The sequence below is a fragment of the Amblyomma americanum genome, chromosome 6 (genome assembly GCF_052857255.1).
Source record: "Amblyomma americanum isolate KBUSLIRL-KWMA chromosome 6, ASM5285725v1, whole genome shotgun sequence".
In the NCBI taxonomy this organism is placed as follows: Eukaryota; Metazoa; Arthropoda; class Arachnida; order Ixodida; family Ixodidae; genus Amblyomma; species Amblyomma americanum.
This window is the reverse complement of record NC_135502.1, coordinates 39,743,670-39,760,897: the sequence shown is the minus strand read 5'-3', so window position 1 is coordinate 39,760,897 and position 17,228 is coordinate 39,743,670. Positions and strand designations below refer to the sequence as shown.

General features: G+C 45.0%; 1 protein-coding gene across 2 annotated transcripts; it reads left to right on the top strand.

Moving 5' to 3' along the window:
• The first annotated feature begins 2,876 nt into the window (after nucleotides 1-2,876).
• Nucleotides 2,877-16,551, top strand: LOC144136651 (uncharacterized). 2 transcript variants are annotated; one of them, XM_077669167.1, is made up of 5 exons: nucleotides 2,877-2,921; nucleotides 3,220-3,423; nucleotides 5,133-5,297; nucleotides 11,368-11,419; nucleotides 14,649-16,551. In XM_077669167.1, the coding sequence occupies exons 3-5, from the start codon at nucleotides 5,142-5,144 to the stop codon at nucleotides 15,137-15,139; spliced, it is 699 nt and encodes a 232-aa protein (XP_077525293.1). In that variant the 5' UTR covers nucleotides 2,877-2,921; nucleotides 3,220-3,423; nucleotides 5,133-5,141; the 3' UTR covers nucleotides 15,140-16,551. The 2 variants fall into 2 exon arrangements, with proteins under 2 accessions (XP_077525293.1, XP_077525292.1); XM_077669166.1 differs by lacking the exon at nucleotides 2,877-2,921 and having other exon boundaries at nucleotides 3,321-3,424; nucleotides 5,161-5,297.
• The last annotated feature ends 677 nt before the right edge of the window (nucleotides 16,552-17,228 follow it).

Sequence of the window (17,228 nt, the reverse complement as noted above, 5' to 3'; positions counted from 1 at the left end):
CAACAGTGCCTTGTGCTGCAGCAGTGAGGACAGGAAATATCCTGTAGTGTACAGTTTTTAGTCGAGTACTGTATTTAGCTTCATAGCATGTTTTCGTGCGTGTGGCCGTGCCAGGAATGCTTTCTGATACAGCAATAAGAAAAGGCAAATATACTAAGAAGTTTTAGTTCTTGTCCTGGAATGGCAAACTTATGCTCGTAATGTGTTCATAATGGTGGACGCATGCCAACAGTGACTTGTAATTCACAACTCCAAGAGCTCCAAATAGAGGGGACAGAAACAGAGAGGGCTGACTGTGCCTATGGTAGGACTGCAGGGGAGGATTTATGGGACGGGGGTGATTCCTCCCTCCAAAGTCTGAAATTTTACATAGGGAAACCATACTGAATCCCACTTTTCTCAAAGAAAAAAGTCCAAGAATTAAATGTTTCAAATGGGACTGCCCCCTTCAAGAATGACCCATAATTCCACCCCTGTAGCACTCCAATATAGCATGTTTCACATCCACAGATCTAGTTTGGTGCATTGTATGTATGACCATAGCTTTTCAGACTGCTTCTTGAAGTTTAGGAGTATCCCTTGTCAGCAGTATAAGTTTCACAGTCGGGCATCATCAATGCTGTGTTTCATGTTTAACGAGCACAGCTGCAGCTGTTCACACCAGTTATAGCTTCGTCAAATACTAGCTTGTAATGTCACTGCGTAGTATCACACTCTACTTATGATCCACAATACAGACAATGAAAGTCAATTTACTATGCCTAATAAATGCTTCAAATCAATTTTCCTCAACATAACCACAATTCAGTGCACATGTGCAACCTCATTTCAAAAAGTACTTTTTCCCGAAAATTACACTATCATAGCTAGGACATGGGCATAATAAACACGTGTGAGACAAGACCTCCAAATTCAGTTAGAGCTTTATTACAATGTGAAAGCTTAGATGTAAAAATTAAGCTTTCATACAATTACATGAACGGTGGCAAGCGAAATCCAGAAACTATATGCAGTAGAAACATTTTCGCTGTGATAAAGTGCGAAAATGCTCTACCTTTTTCGCACTTCTTGGCCATGACCTCAGCCAGAAAAGCAGTACGTTTCAAAAGCTGCTACAAGAAACGGATCTAAAAATAGCGCACAACCAAAATACAGCTATAGACTTGACTTCGATATGAACGAATACAATTAAGCCCGGCACGTCCCAGAGGCAAACAGCGCGCTAAACACTTAAAACGTTAAATGCCTCAAACGGGCATGCAGCTGTAAAGCAAGTTTCTATATACAAAGAACGAAGCGATAGCAGCTAGCTGCTTCTTTTACTACATCGCTCTCCGCCCATGTCGTACTCCCCCGCCGTTCACACTGGCAGGCGTTGCACTGGCGCAATATATAGCGAAAGACCAAAATGGCAGTTAAAGCATAATCAGCACCAGTTACGATCACTGGAGCGTTGCAAGAGTTAACACGTACGCTTCTCCTAACAACCCTGCCGATGGAATCGGGAGCGCGAATATGGCGCGCGCAACGCACAGGCACGCACACTGCACGCACAATTAAGACACAGGAAGAATGAGTGGGATTGGGGAGGAAGGGTGTCCCCTGTGGGGAAGGACATTTTCAAAGGTAGCTGAAAAGTGTGCATCTGGGCACGCCACATGTGTTACAATCGGGGAAGCTGGGGTGCAAGCACGAGACGGTGGGGCGCAATAAAGCACCCCGTCTGTCATCGTCGTCATGTGGCGCTGGATAAGGGCGACAAGGTACTGTGGGGTGGTGGCATTGTCGTGCGCCTGAATTTGTCGACCGCTCTGCAGCGCACTGTTGAACGAACAGCGCGAATACCCCTCAGTGAACAGCGGCCAGCAGTGCACATGTAGACGGAACGCCCGTGAGATCGTTATCGCCGAGCGCGTTGAAATCCGTAATGCACGCAACAACGAGTGTTTAGCACTCATGAGTGAACGGCGTGAAGGTCAGCCTGCGGGCACGGCCATAAACAGAATTAAACTCGAGCAGTTAGCGAAAGTACGCTTACACCGCACCTCTGAAGGGCGGTTCACATGGTACGCGCCGCGGCCCGCTGCTGCCACCCGGATTATAATTATAGCAACTATGACGCCGTTGCTAAGGTAGAGAAAAGCCACGTGATTTTCTTACCCCAGAGAGGGCGTTCTACGCTTGGCATCATTTGACAAGCAAATATCTGGACAGCAGTAAGGGGGCAAATCAGCAATTATCAGTTACGAAAAAGGTTAAGGAAACAGAGAGAGCTCTGTGGAAAACAGGGATGCCGACGAAATCGGCACTGGGAACATACCGGACCTTTAAACAGGAAATTGTCAAAGAAAATATCTATGATAATTGTAGGGGAAGCTTTTTGTTGTTTGAGGCCAGGACTGGAGTTTTGCGGACTAAGACGTATAGAGTCAAGTACCAGGAGATAGACACTTTGTGCATTGCGTGCGGAGAGGAGGAGGAAACGGCGGAACACTTGATACTTTTCTGTAAAGGGCTTCACCCTACAGTGTAAAGCAGCGGGGCTGACTTACCCAAGGCATTGGGGTTTAGGGATAGTGAAAAGAAAGTGGATTTTAAGAGGTTAGAAGTAACCAAGCGAAGGTTATCTGATTGGTGGCTAAAAGCAAGACAGGAATAAAATTTCACAAGATATGGCTAGGTGGCTTGAGCCACCGCCCGATGCAAAGGGTTCAGCCATATCCATCCATCCATTCATTAGTGTTCCTTTACATCATTGTACATGATTCATATACAGGAACACTAGGCATCATTAGCGTTCGAGCATATCTAGGAACACTAGGCATCATTAGGGTGCCTCGATGCCCGCGCTTCCGCTTTCAAAAAGCGGCGCTGGCATCGAGGCGCCCTCCATGCATCATCCGCCATGAATAATAATAATTGTTTTTTTTTTGGGGGGGGGGGGGGGGAGGAAATGGCGCAGTATCTGTCTCATATATCGTTGGACACCTGAACCGCGCCGTAAGGGAAGGGTAAAGGAGGGAGTGAAAGAAGAAAGGAAGAGAGGTGCCGTAGTGGAGGGCTCCGGAATAATTTCGACCACCTGGGGATCTTTAACGTGCACTGACATCGCACAGCACACGGGCGCCTTAGCGTTTTTCCTCCATAAAAACGCAGCCGCCACGGTCGGGTTCGAACCCGGGAACTCCGGATCAGTAGTCTAACGCCCTAACCACTGAGCCACCGCGGCGGGCTCCATGCATGGCAGGGCCTCCTCGCTCTCCATGCCCGAAGCCAGCTCAAGCTAAACCAAAGCCATCCAAAAGCACTGTAACCCCATCGATCTGATAGGTGGGGGCGTCAGCCACATAAGCGCCGGAGCGAAGCTCATATGCCTCAGCAGCTGACAACTGCCAGGCATAATCTGAAGCTACAGAGACAGCGGTAAGCGGCTACTCGTTGGAGAATACGGGTAAAATAACATAGCACTGCGTGAATGGCAAGCGTTGCGAGAAAGAATTTTAAGACGGACAGAAGCAGATGTGTGCTGCACAGCCATCAGGAATAGTGGAATATTGAGAACGCGAAACTATAAAGCTTCTCGCTGCGCTAGTTGGTTGTTAGTCGTGATTTACGCAGTGCGTAAAGGACGGCGAATAGCAACTGCGAAGATGAACACACGGTGCTGAACTTGTTGCTAGGTTTTTCTGAGCGACATTCCAGAATAAATGTTTACTTTGCCAGTGATACTGGTTGAGAACTGACGTAGGCATGCAGCCCCATTTTTCGTGGTTCTCGGCTTCGACAGTCACGTGAAATTGCGGTTTTTAGTGCGAACTCCAGACGTACCAACCCTCGAGCATGAATGTTGTCATCAAAGTCGCGCGACCCCCAGCCAGGCGGGGGGTGGGGGTGGGGGGGGAGGAGGGGGGGAAGCGATCGGGTAAGTTCGGGAGAGCGTCGCGCAAGCTGCAGCCAGTAGGAGGAAGCTCAGGTAAGGTCGGAAGAGCGTCGCGCCAGCAGTAGCCAATGGGAGGCAACTGGCCGGTGACAGTTAAATTAATTATTGGTCGCGAGAGGCTGCTCGGGAAGAATCCCTACCGGTGGCTGCGGTAGAAACGGCCATCTGCCAGTGCAGTGGTGCATTGCTTTTAATCGCTGCGCCACTACACTGGTTGTGGTATGAGGACTCGCCGCTGGGCATTAACCCACTAAAGCTGTCATCTCATAACCTTAAGAGGCCCGTGTACTGTGCAATGTCTGTGCACGTTAAAGAACCCCATGTGGTCAAAATTTCCGGAGCCCTTCACTACGGCGTCCCTCATAGCCTGAGTGGCTTTGGGACGTAAAACCCCATAAAACCAAACCAAAACCTTAAGGCATGCAGAGCTTAACTGTTCCCTCCAATTGAAGAATGTTTATTTGCTGATATGGCAGCAGTCTCCAAAACATGGTGCACAAGCACTTCAAAAAAAAGGCCAATTGAAATTTCCAAAAACACGCACAACTGGGATCATCTGGAACCCAACTGATTTCAACTAATCTTCAGTTGAGTTTTGAATTAGCTATTTTTAGCTGGGCTGACCCAGTGATAGGAAGGCTGAAATTAAATTTTTTCTTAGATAACAAAGCCTTTAATGCAAGGTTTAGTGCTGCTTAATCATTTCCAGCTTTGCCGACGGAACGTTGCCCCTCAGGGTGACCGACCGCGGGAGTAACACGCGCTAGAGTTGAGTAAAGACCACCCGCTGAGAAGGCGTCGGGGCCCGCGTCACGGCGCCATTTAGTCATGGTGCCGTTCTGCAGGCGACTTAACAAAGTTGTTTCCTCCTCCTCCTTTCTGACTTCAAAAAGTAGTTTTATATGCGCAGTTGATGAGAAAGAAAGCTTTAGTGGTCTATAAATGTGGCACTTTGCGGGTCGTCATATGTAAACTCATTATAATGGATATGGGATGGAATGCAATGCTAATAATGTGTTTTAGCAGGGCACAGTGCACAATGCATGTCTGTATAATTCACTGTCAGGAGGGAACAGGTGCAAGTACAGTTATCACCCTGCACAGGTGACTGATAACAACATATTAATATGCTAGAGCGACATATGGCGTTGAGTCTATTACCTCTTTGAGACTCATGGTGGTTATGCCACAGGTTTCACTGATGACCGTACCTGCACAAAGCCTTTTCACCAGCCCCGAAGAACTACGGTGTCACCAATTAGGACCAGTGTGCACTACCAGGCCAAGCATGCCAGGCTCAGCACCTGAAGGATGCAGCGGAAAAAGTTCGACTTGTCAGCAGCCAAATCCTTCCAAGGTTAGATCATGTGCTGCTTTCAAAACTTTAAGGTTGTGTCTTTCGTCATCTGAGCAACACACTGATCTTCTAGAACAGTACTAGAAGAGAGCTCATAAGTGAGCATACATTGAGGATCTTTTATGTTGTACTTCATTTCTTTTGCATTACAACTGTGTAGCTGCCATTGTTGTTGCTTGGGGGCTTGTGAGTTTCTCAAGCTATCGTTATTGCAGCTTTTTCTGCTCTGCCTCCACATCTTGTATATCTAATGGGTTTTAATAAACCGTTTTTTAATATCAGTGGTAGCTGAAGAGTTCTTCAATACGTTTTTACTGGTCATGAAGCTTCCGAAGAAGCTAAGGGCGCAGTGGTGAGGCAGGGGGCAACAAAGCAGCGCCAGCACTTCAGGGCTATGGCACTAGCTACTGCTATAGAAAACGCTTGTACACCTTTCTAACAGTTTCTTACGTCTAGTGGGTGAAAATAGCTAAGCCTCATGTGCAGTATATGTACCATATACACGCATGTAATGGCCGCAGGTTTTTTCCAAAATTTGGGGTCAAAATCGGGGATGTGGCCATTACACGGAGAAAAAGACAAAAATATTTTCAGTGGTCCTTTATTAAACTAAAATACTCGCATGTGATGGCAGAAGAGGGAAAAAAAATCTTGTCCCTTTCATGAGCTTGCAAGATCGTTAACCTGCGTTCTCCTCCTTCGAACACGTCCCTGTCCCAGATCGGGTCATCCTCCTGCCTTTTGGTTATACAGTTTTTTCTAAAGTAGCAAGCATACAATTGTAAACACATAGAAAAGAACAGAAGTAATTGAGAGCAATAGATACATTTGTTATAAGCCTCAGTATACAACGTTAGCTAAATTGGTACGGAAACGCAGGTTGTCATGAATGCTGGCTGTTGATCCGGGTAGGTGGTTGCAATCTGCTGATGCATGGAAAGTGAACAACTCTGAACAAGCTTTTGTTTGGTATGATGTTATGCAGACTTTGTGAGCATGATTAAGCCATGGTGAGATGAATGACAGCAGATATGATTTCATCTCTTAGAATGGGGCAGTTGTAAAAAATTTATGAAATAAGCATAACCATGAGAATTCCGATCAGAGGCTAAATGCGGTAGAATTAGGCAACCAAGCATTCTTGCAGCGGTACTTACAGTAGTACTTGAGGCAAGCAAGTATGTAGCCGATTTCAAATAATGATTTATTCTCGCAGCGGCACACATATTTGAAAAATATAGACAAGTTTAAAATAAACAAGGATGCATGCACCAAATGCCAGTCAATCATTCATTTTCAGCATACAGTCCTTATAAAATGTAGACTTGTTACCGAAGCCAGAAAACCTCACACTTGTCGCTCTTCCCTCTTGCATGAAAGTGACAGCTATAGGCATGCTATTTTCCCTAGTTTGCTTTAGCACACTGTTATCCTTGAATAACACTTCACTTGCAAAGTCACTGTTTGCTCAGTTGAGCTGTGCTACCCTTTTCGGCAGTGCCGAGGTGCAGCATACAGCCTCCTCCATTCTGTGCGCCATGCCTACATCTTTTCTTGTACTCACTTTTATACCTTTACAACAATAAAAGCAAACCTCAGGCACATGCAGCTCGCGAGTCCAGAGCATAATCCTAATACTGAAATAAGTTAGCATGTAATGAAGTGCGCAGTTGCTGCTGCCTTGCTACTCACTAGCTGTTGTTTACCAGCCCTGTTCAAGATACTCAAGCACAGGATTGACTCAATTTCCCACTGTGTCATGAAGAGGTGACAGTTTTCGACAGCATTCTTCGCGGTACTGGCACGTTAGTGATAGAGATATCAATTTCGACTTTGACAAACTCACCAAGGGACCTCCGATTATGGGCTAGAGCAACCAGGGGAGCATCCATCCGTCCTGCATTTGGAACTGGACCAGCGAGTTTCGCCTGCTTTTGCATTGTGAAGAGACGACACCGTGGATGATAGAATGACGTCACGCATGTGTAAGTGCTTCTTGTTGGCGAGGATGTTTCAAGAGTCGAAATAGACATCCCCAGTTTCCTGCCCTGGCATAGTCCATTACAAAACTCCGTGCCATTTGTAGCCACCCGGCAAGGCGAACGACGACTCATTTTCGTCCGCTTTCCTGCAGCTGACGAAGCAGCTCGGCTCCTTGGAAATCTTCAACATTTGTCATCGCAGTCCCGAGTAGCGTTCTACGTGCAGTAACTATACAGGCTACATGTCAGACCATCACAATTCCAGTGTGTCTGATCATTCTCAATGGTCCGCACCATGGTCACCTCTGGCAAACACTTCAGTTCTAGGATGTTATTAATGCAAAGCACAGTGGAGCTGAGCTAGTTGGATTTGTAGCCAGTCGTATAACGTTTCCTTTGAGTAACCTAAACCAGTCCTGTTCCAACAGAAGTCTTTAATTGAATGACCTCTGTTCATAAGCTTAGTTAGCAGAATGGAAACAGACTGTGTGCAAACTGTCCTTATGTATACATCTTTATAAAGCTGCCTATTTCAATTTGATTTTTATTTGCATTAGCAAATAAACCTTTAAACCGTGCAAAATAAGAAAATATAAACCAAAATAAAATTTAATATTTACATTAAACATGGTATAAATAACAAAACTTATACTCAGTCTTTCCCCCACTCCGAAAATATGTTCCGGAGTCCCTGCGCATGGGGATTCATGTTTGCTAATGCCTTACTCGTCATTCCAAAGAAAGAGACTGGCAACAAAAATGTGGTGCCTCTTTTTAAGCATCTGTATATCGAGAATGCTCCTGTTTTTAGGCAGCATTTGTTTCTCCACTTCTTTTTTTTTACATTGTGAAGTAACTCCTGTGAATGAATGTTCGTTTTGGTGGTGTGATCATTGCATTCAGTACGTTTTCTCTCTTGTCAGAAAGAGCCCACCTGTATCATTGTAACAGATAGCTAGCGGGTGCAATAGAGAGTGTCCAAGGATTTTTTTTTTGCACCAAGAGGCCAGCCACAGTTTGGAACAGCTTTTATTTGAACCTCAACTAGAGCACTCTGTTTGCCTGGAGTCAGGGAACATTGCGTGGTTCGTGGGTGGGCACACTTTCTGGCAGTGTATGTTTAATGTTAGACACGGCAGTGAACAAAAAGATATATTTCATTTTTTCAGATTTAGCATTTTTTAGCACACTAAAATTTGTGTAGGAGGTTGGTGGGATGAAAATACCAGACTTTTTACACAATAGTAACCAATGTTTATCATCATATTCAATGACAGTTTGTTCCCACAGCAAATTTACTGAACTGCTTTCTGCACTGCGTGAAAGTGTCTGCTATTGTATGTTTTTATATTACAAAATGAGGAAATAACTTCAAAAATGCCTTTTCACGATAGCCTAATGCATCAGTGCTTTACTCACAAGCCTTTTCCTGCGATCACTGCTTGATCGTGCCAAAGCATGGAGTCCAGGAAGCTGTCAGTGAATGTCTTGCCTAGCATCCCCACTCTTGTAGCAGCTTCTTGACTGTATGCTAGGTTCTGCTGGCTTTTTCTTCATTCAGATGATGCACGACGATTATCCAAATATATTCAATTGAAATAATCTTGATAGAATGGGTTGACTACTCCATTAAGTCCACCATCTTCTTCATTCAATCTTTCACAAGCATAGAAGAGTGCTTCAGGTCATAATTCTTTTGAAACACATATTAAAATCTCAGATTCTTGCGTGCGTGTGGAAGCATAGCCTTTTCAAGAATGCCCTAATCAACCTCTTTGCTTACAATACCTTGAATACTCATGAAGGCAAACTCTACGAGCGGAGAGTTAACCCTGTGCCATTACGTTCTCGCCTCTATGGTTTAGCATGTAAGGTGGCTGTGAGGTCCATATAAATTCCATTTGAGGTGACATATACAATGCAATCCCATAATTCCTCCGTGACAAGAACTTCGACTCATCTAATTAAATCACTCTTTTCCATTCGTAACCTATCCACACAGGGTGTTCCTTTACCTACACTATCCTGGAAACCCAGTTCTTTTCACAGATGTGTAGGGTTTGATGTGGGCGTGTGTCGTTTCGTTCAGCGCATTGCACATGACGTTTCGCAGTCCATGGAGTTATTGCAGAGCCAGATAATAGCGTAAAATCTTCTGAAATGTCGAAGAGAGTCAGTCTAGAGTTTTTTAGGCTCGAGCGAACAGTGTCCTTCTCAAAAACTTTGTTGTCCGTTCTGGCATGTCTCCTGCAATGATTGAGAAACCGAACCTTCTCTGAATCTATATCTCTTCAAAACTTGTGAAGGCGTGGACTGCACTACTCTGAAATGCAGTGAAATCTGTTTGTTTCTTCACATAGTTGCTGCCACATATAACTGCTATTTGAGGAGTCCTGATGGTGTTATGCTAACTCACGCTCCACCCATTGCTTGTAAAATATGCATTAATACATGTAACCACACAATATGTCACCTGAAAATGACAGCAAGTTAATAATAATTTGCAACAGACCGAAAATGAATGCAGTGAGAAGCGCCCATGAAAGGACAAAAATGGAAAATGAACTGAAGGCAAATAGTTACACCCCCAAAAACTCCAGACGGAAGAAAGGGCATGATTGCATCGTGGGATATTCAGAAATAGCAGATAGGTCTTTTATGTTCATGGTGTTTTGAATCTATGTGAAAAAATTGAAAATATCTTATCTGTTTCTTCACTACTCTAACTGGTACATACTGCAGTGGCGGGAATCAGAGGATGAACGAGTCACCCAGAGGTTGTTTTTGTGGCAGTCTAATGGCTGCCTTTCTTTCCATCATGAGAGCTTCCTCATTGTCCTTGTCAATATCATTGGCTTGCCTATTATTGCAGTGCATTTTGCACATCTGGGAAACTATTCAAACACGGGGATTGAGTTTATGATGTAACACTGCACTGAGTGCACAGGTGCACATAGAAGCTTCTGAAATGTGGAAACCTCACAAGGGCCTATTTTTTTGGAGCCTGGATGCACAATCTCAAATAGAGCAGCCGCCTCGGTGGCTGAGTGGTTATGGCGCTCGTCTGCTGGCCTGAAAGACGTGGGTTCGATCCCGGCCGTGGCGGTCGAATTTCGATGGAGGCGAAATTCAAAAGGCTCGTGTACTGCATAGTGTTTCAACCTCTTTGACTTTGTTGCATGCTAAGTCGCTTTGGAACGATAAACTCCCATAAACCATAATAATAATAATAATAATAATAATAATAATAATAATAATAATAATAATAATAATAATAATTGGTTTTTGGGGGAAAGGAAATGGCACAGTATCTGTCTTATATATCTTGGACACCTGAACGGTGCTGTAAGGGAAGGGATAAAGGAGGGAGTGAAAAAAGAAAGGAAGAAAGATGTGCCGTAGTGGAGGGCTCTGGAACATGCACCGACATAGCACAGCACATGGGCGCCTTAGCGTTTTGCCTCCATAAAAACGCAGCCGCCGCGGTCGGGTTCGAACCCGGGAACTCCGGATCAGTAGCCTAGTGCCCTAACCACTGTGCAACCACGGCGGGTATAAACCATAAACCACAATCTCAAATAGAGAACTACATTCTAAAGACGCAAGTGCAGGGGCACCTCCAACCATGCATGCATCTATCGTTTTCATAGCATTTAACAACATTAACTAGTGGGCAACTTTGTTTAATGTGATAATGAACAGGGCAATCGCACTTAGACGAGTAATGAAGATGTACCACAGCATAGACTACCAACTGACAGTTATTTGGATTTGCACTCATACAAAATACACGCCACTATCTTCATGATGCTGCCATGCATATATATGATTCCTGGAGATGCTAATGTGTGTTTATTAAAGAGATTAGCATTCCAAATAAACTGTCGGCTGTGAGTCAGCACCATGGTGCATCTTTTGTTTGTTCTTTGTCCTTGCACCATTGCATTTCATCACACGGTGTACATCTTTACAGGGTGTAGAAATTAAATAGGCAATCTCTATTTAGTTTGAATTCAGTCAGCATTCTTCTGCATAGTGTTTCAACCTCTTCTTTGATTTTGTTGCATGCTTTATTTTTTTATTTACAGGCTTGGAACATGGTCGTTCGCAAGACGCTTGTAATAGGAGCTGCAGCAACAGGTGTGCTTATGTTACTTTAATTATAGTGTTTCTTAATTTATGCAGAGTATGCTGGCTGCACCCACATATGGCTCGACCTTGCCTACTAGCTTGCTATTAAGCTGTAGATTTCACATATGACAACCTCTACTGGGTTTGACTGACCGTACTTCAAGCAGTTGTTCATCACATCAGTCAGCAAACCTCAAAAGAAAGGCTGTCTTCTATGGTTGGCCTGCTATACTTGAAAACAGCTTTTTTTTTCCTTTATTTGTTTCTTAGAACATCTCTAAGGGAAGGCCGAAGCTAAAGGCGTAACAACGCCTGACGGGGCCTCGGCCCCCCAATACAAATTCATCACACAAAAAATGAATAACCATGTACATCATGAGCCGCTAGTTTGATAGGTCAGACATATACAACATTGCGCATTTGAAAAAGGTCACGGTGTCGCTTTTCTGTGGCTGACAGATCGCAGTGGCATTGTTGGTAGTCACCTAGCTGACAGTGTTGCTGTACCAGCTCATGGGAGTGCACGAAATGTGTGCATATCATTGGCATGTTCTGACACTACAAGGCAGTGTCGTGTGCTTGCCTACAACATGACTTTGGCTTCATGGATTACTACGGGAAACTCTGGACATTACCGACACAACTACGACCCTTCAGCTGCCCAATTAATTTCTGATAAATGTTCCAAAATTGCCTTTTTTTCATCATCTTCATCATCATCAGTCTGACTGTGCTCGCTGCAGGGCAAAGGCCTCGCCCATGTCTCTCCAATTAACCCTGTCCTTTGCCAGCTGTGCCCACCGTATGGCCGAAACTTCCTTTTTTTTGCCTTTTTTTTAAAGGCAGGGAACTTTCTGCCTTTTTTTAAGTTGTAAATTTTTTCTATAATTCTGAAAATATATATTAATATATTACTTAATTGATTTCTGTTTAGAATTAATACAAAAATTGAAAAAAAGAACAAATTGTTGAGAGTGGCTTAATTTCTTTAAGTGCATGCCATAGTAATGGGTTAGAAAGTGCAGAAATGCGGCACATTTATTTGATCCAATGCATTGTAATACACTGCAAAGTGTATAGATGTTGCTTTGTCTTAACACAAACAAGGTTTCATCATTAGTAGTTAACATGCACTACCCAGTGCATGACAGTTGTCGTCGTTGCCATTGCTCTCGTCGTAATCTGAAGCTATCTCCAGCTTGCAAACGAAGTCGAGAGTCACTGTTGGAAACAAATTCTACATCGTAAGCAATGCCGCTGTCAGAACTGCTTCAAGAAGCAGCTCTTTTTCTCGGGACATCGCCACCACCGGCATTCTTCATGTGTTACGCCATTGTGAAATGACTGTTGTCAAGCTTAGAACACATGCTAAAGGCACGAAATGAATTTTTTCGTGGACAACTACTGCCCTCTAGTGTTGAAAATTGCAAGCTACATCATTGCTGGGTGTAACTTCTCTTTGGCGGTGGGAGGAGCGCAGCATCGGGCTGGGCGAGTGTGGTCGTCCTTGGTGATATTGGTGCCGTCTCCCGCGGCGGGTACAACTCGAGTTTGGCGGTTAAAGGCTTGCGGTCCTTCACACTTGCGAGTCGTGAACGGTGTGAGACCGTCTGCGACTTTTGCCCAACAAGCAGGATGACCTGATGTTCACATTAGCAGGTGCAGCCTGTGGGTTGCTTTCTTGGTTGGCCTCATTTAGAACAAGAGTTGACCGACCTGACTGTTATTGCCAACGAGAAGCCAGATGTGGAACAAGCTTCCATTCACTTCCAAGGTGCTGCTCTTTGGTTTAGCGGTTGTTGCCTTGTGCGGTTTGCAAGGCTGAAAAATTGAGTAGTATGCAACTACCCTGTGACTGTTGCTTTTCAACCACTGCAACGATTTCCAACTGTCACTTTTCGAGCAAAAAGGTCACACTACCTCTGCAACTAGCAGGTGTGAATCGACCTTTACTGCAACTCAATCTACTGCCCGGCCTCTCCCACTGCGATGCAACACAGCTCTTTAAAAATGGCATTTAAAAATGGTTATTCCCATCTAATTGTGATGGCAGACTCCATCGTGTGAGCACTGTACCTGTCAAGAAATGAACACCCTTTTACTTTGACACTGCCTCTGCTTTAAATCAACAGGTGTCTCTTTAGGCACCACTGTGCTCGTTGGACTCGCACCTCCTAGTGGCGGTCAAGATTCTGGTGCTGTAGCCTGAACCTTGGTCAACTAAGAACACCATGAAGGCACTCCACAAGTTCTTAAAAGCCACAAGCCTGAGCTCCAGGCTCGACAGATGATGGGTGTCCTTTTGTTTTGTAGGCGAAAGGAGAAAATAGGCACGCTGCTTGCAACGAACTGAACTTTCCTTGTCAATTCCCCTTCAGCACCTTTATCCCCCTGCCCAGGTGCAGGGTAGTCAACCGGGCTGACCTTCCTACATTCCCTTTCTTCTGTCCATCTCGTAATCAGCATCACTAGCCGAGCCCAGTCCCTACACGTCACTTCTTTCGCATGCACACATGGTGCTTATCTGGGCAGAGAATGCCATTTAATGGTAGGGGTTCAGTGAAAATAACTGCTATTTCCGAGAACAGCATTTCAAAGAATTTCACAGTAAATTTGTATGAAAATGTGTACAAAAGAAGCTACCCTAATCAGTAGAGATCGCACGTGGCAATTGAGGTTCAGTATGAGTTGTGAAGAAATGGCAGTACTGTTTTCATATAGTGGCAGCAGCAGTGGCAGGTATATAACGCTCACTCAGGTGCTGCTGAGTCATACAAAAACTGATACAATTGCTGCAGTGCTGTCTTACTCCAGTTCTTACGTCAGCCTTCCCCAGGTGCTGTAAAGAAAGCGTGTAGACAGATAGCTATATCGCTGTCCTTGGTCGCCTCACATGACATTGTAGTAGAAATGCTGTTGTAACTTATTTGCTAGGTGCAGGTGGTAATCCATGTTTACTAATGCTTTGCACAGCATTCTAAAGCAAAGCACATGCAAAAGAAATTTGGATTGTCTACCCTACAAGAGATACATAAAAAGGAGCATGGATTGATTACATGCGAAGGTGATGATATTCAGTTAAAATCAAGAGGACGAGGTGTACTTATAGGCTGAGCATGTTATTGGTGACGTAGTAACAGACAAGATTAATTGGAGATTGCCGGGAAAGCCACTTTAGCCTTGCAGCGGATCTAACCTGGCTCCTAGTTGTAATGATGATCCCTCTTCATGCTTGCAGCTGGAGCAGCGGCTGCTGCGCTCGCAGCACCTGCTGTGCTGCCCGCTGTTGGGTTCGGCTCGGTGGGAGTTTCAGCGGGCTCTATTGCAGCTGGAATTCAGTCAACAATGGGTGGTGTCATTGTCAAGGGCAGCTTGTTCTCGCTGTGCCAAAGCTGGGGTGCCGTGGGTCTGCCAGCTACAGTGCAGGCAGTGAGTGCCGCTACTGGAGCCGGGCTCTGCGGTGCCGCTGCCGCTGTGGACGCAGCAGGTGCAGTTTGTTCCATGGCAGCCAAAGCAGGAGAGTGCCTTGCAATAGCTGGAACCAGCGTGGCAACTCTGCCATCAGCTGTGTGGCCCGTCGCTGTGAAGACTGGCACGTGGGCGGGCAACGCGGGCTATTCTGCTGCATCAGCGGTGAAGGCCGGCGCATTGGCAGCAGGGTCATGCCTAGGCATTGAATGCATTGGGGCTGGTGCTAAGCTGGAAAAACCTCCGGCATCACGGCTTTAGAAGATGATGAGCAGGTTGTTAGTGCTCAAAACCGCTGAAGACTTGTCCAGTGTGTAATGCTTTGCAGTTCTTGCCAACGCTACAGCAAAATTGGGAAGCATACCTATTTGTTTTTTTTTTTCACAAGGGCGTGACAGTTTCAAACCTGAATACATAACTTGATGTGGACATGGCTGAGGGCTTAGTTAATGACACGATGGGACACCTGATATATATACCCTTAAAGTATGACACAGAAGGCCATGAATTCTGAATCTGGTTCAAATTTAGACACGGGGTGTGGACGATGTACGACAGTTAAGATATGTTCCTGTCACAGACCCATCAGATGGCCAGTGCACGGCCCTCTAGAATTTCGCCCCCATCGAAATTCAACCGCTGCGGCTGGTATCAAGGGCCGCCTGATGGTTTGTGACAGTAACAGTTAAGACATGTACCTGTCACAGTGTTCCTGTCACAGACCATCAGGCAGCCCTTGAACCGGGCTGCAGTGGTCGAATTTCGATGGAGCCAAAAATTTTAGAGGCCTGTGTACCGAGCGATGTCAGTGCACATTAAAGAACCCCAGGTGGTCAAAATTTCCGGAGCCCTTCACTAAGGTGTCCTTTGTGGCCTGAGTTGCTTTGGGACGTTAAACCCCCATAAACCAAACCGAACTTATCAGGTGGCCCGTCAACATTGCACACAAGACAGCACTTTGATGAGCTTTCACTGAGTTTAGGGCATTACACAGCAGAGCATAAGCACCTTGGAGCTTTCCTTATGCGGGATCATATCTTAGAAGTGAGGAAATCGACCAACTCAGCCCCTTGTTTGCACATTTTCTGGAAAAGTTCTTATGACAACCTATGGAATGAGAATGGCCCGAACAGCACAGCAGAAATGAAATTTTTTATGAGCCCCTGGTTACTTCACTCACATTTGAGAAAAAATTTTTTTTCTCAGTATGGCTTATAGGCCATGCTGTGGCCTTCCTTCCAAATCGATTAATAAATTCGTATTATAATTAACAATGCACTCTTGGAAGGTGCATGCATGGGAGACTCCCAAACCTGGGTGGGGCTGTTGTTGTTGCTTTTATTATTATGGTTTTTGTTATTTTATTTTGATTTGTTTTTACATTTAAGATTTTCACTGCTTTTGCGTCGAATGGATGACACTGTTTTTGCTACGATTGAGTGATGCTGCTATTGCTAAGATTTTGTTTGGTTTATCTTTCTATTATAACCTAGTGCTTTGTGCAATCTTTACATAAACTAGGGGTTTAAGCAAATTGTAGATAAGCCTTCTGCATTTTGTTTTTATTCTTGTAATTTGCATAATACTTGTTACTGGGTTGTGAGCGATAGAACGGTGAATGAGGGTTATAAATGTTGCCCTTTTGTTCCAATAAACAGTTGGTAGTGTGCGCATGTGTTGCCTTTTTCTTCCTTCGGTTGTCTTCATTTGCGCCGAAGTTTTTTCAGTCATGCATCAACTCGCAACCCACAGCTGGCCGTCATTAAGTGACAGCGTACTTCTGCGTGGCGCACTCTGTGCAGCTCGCAGACGTCGAGCTGAGCGAAACAATTCCCAGCCCTGCTTGAAAGGAGTGTTTGTCTTACCCATCTGCTAAAAGCGCAGATCAGAGCTTGGAGAGTAACGTCGGGTGTGCTCTAAACGTGCATTCAAAGTTGGCGCTGCAGGTGGCACAGAGATTCTGGGGCCGTTATATTTTTACGGCAGCAGCAAGGCGGCGCTTCACAAACTTCGGTTTCGTTTTTCTTTTTTTTTTTGCTACCATGGCTTGTTTGCACTAAAACAAGCTAATTTAAAACGAAATAAAAAAAATTGTTCCTTCAGCGGGAATCGAACCCTGGTCTTCCACGTGTGAAGAGGGTTCACTAATCACTACGCCACGCAGCGCGCAAGTTCTGCGCCCTTAAAAAGGCACCTAGGGAAGCATAACGTTCGCAGCGATTCTAGCGGAAATTACCCTTTTTTTGCCTCAATTTTCGGCTTTCGTTTGACACACTCTCTCTTCTAGTTCACTCTAGTCACGGCGAGCAAGGAGCGACGGGCGATGGCAGGCGGTAAGCAGTAGCGGAAC

Bases quoted from the DNA above. Each gene is read 5' to 3' on its own strand.
- LOC144136651 (XM_077669167.1), top strand. From the start codon at position 5,142: ATGACCGTACCTGCACAAAGCCTTTTCACCAGCCCCGAAGAACTACGG. The intron at 5,298-11,367 runs GTTAGATCATGT...TTTTATTTACAG, and splicing joins AGCAGCCAAATCCTTCCAAG to GCTTGGAACATGGTCGTTCG. The intron at 11,420-14,648 runs GTGTGCTTATGT...TCATGCTTGCAG, and splicing joins AATAGGAGCTGCAGCAACAG to CTGGAGCAGCGGCTGCTGCG.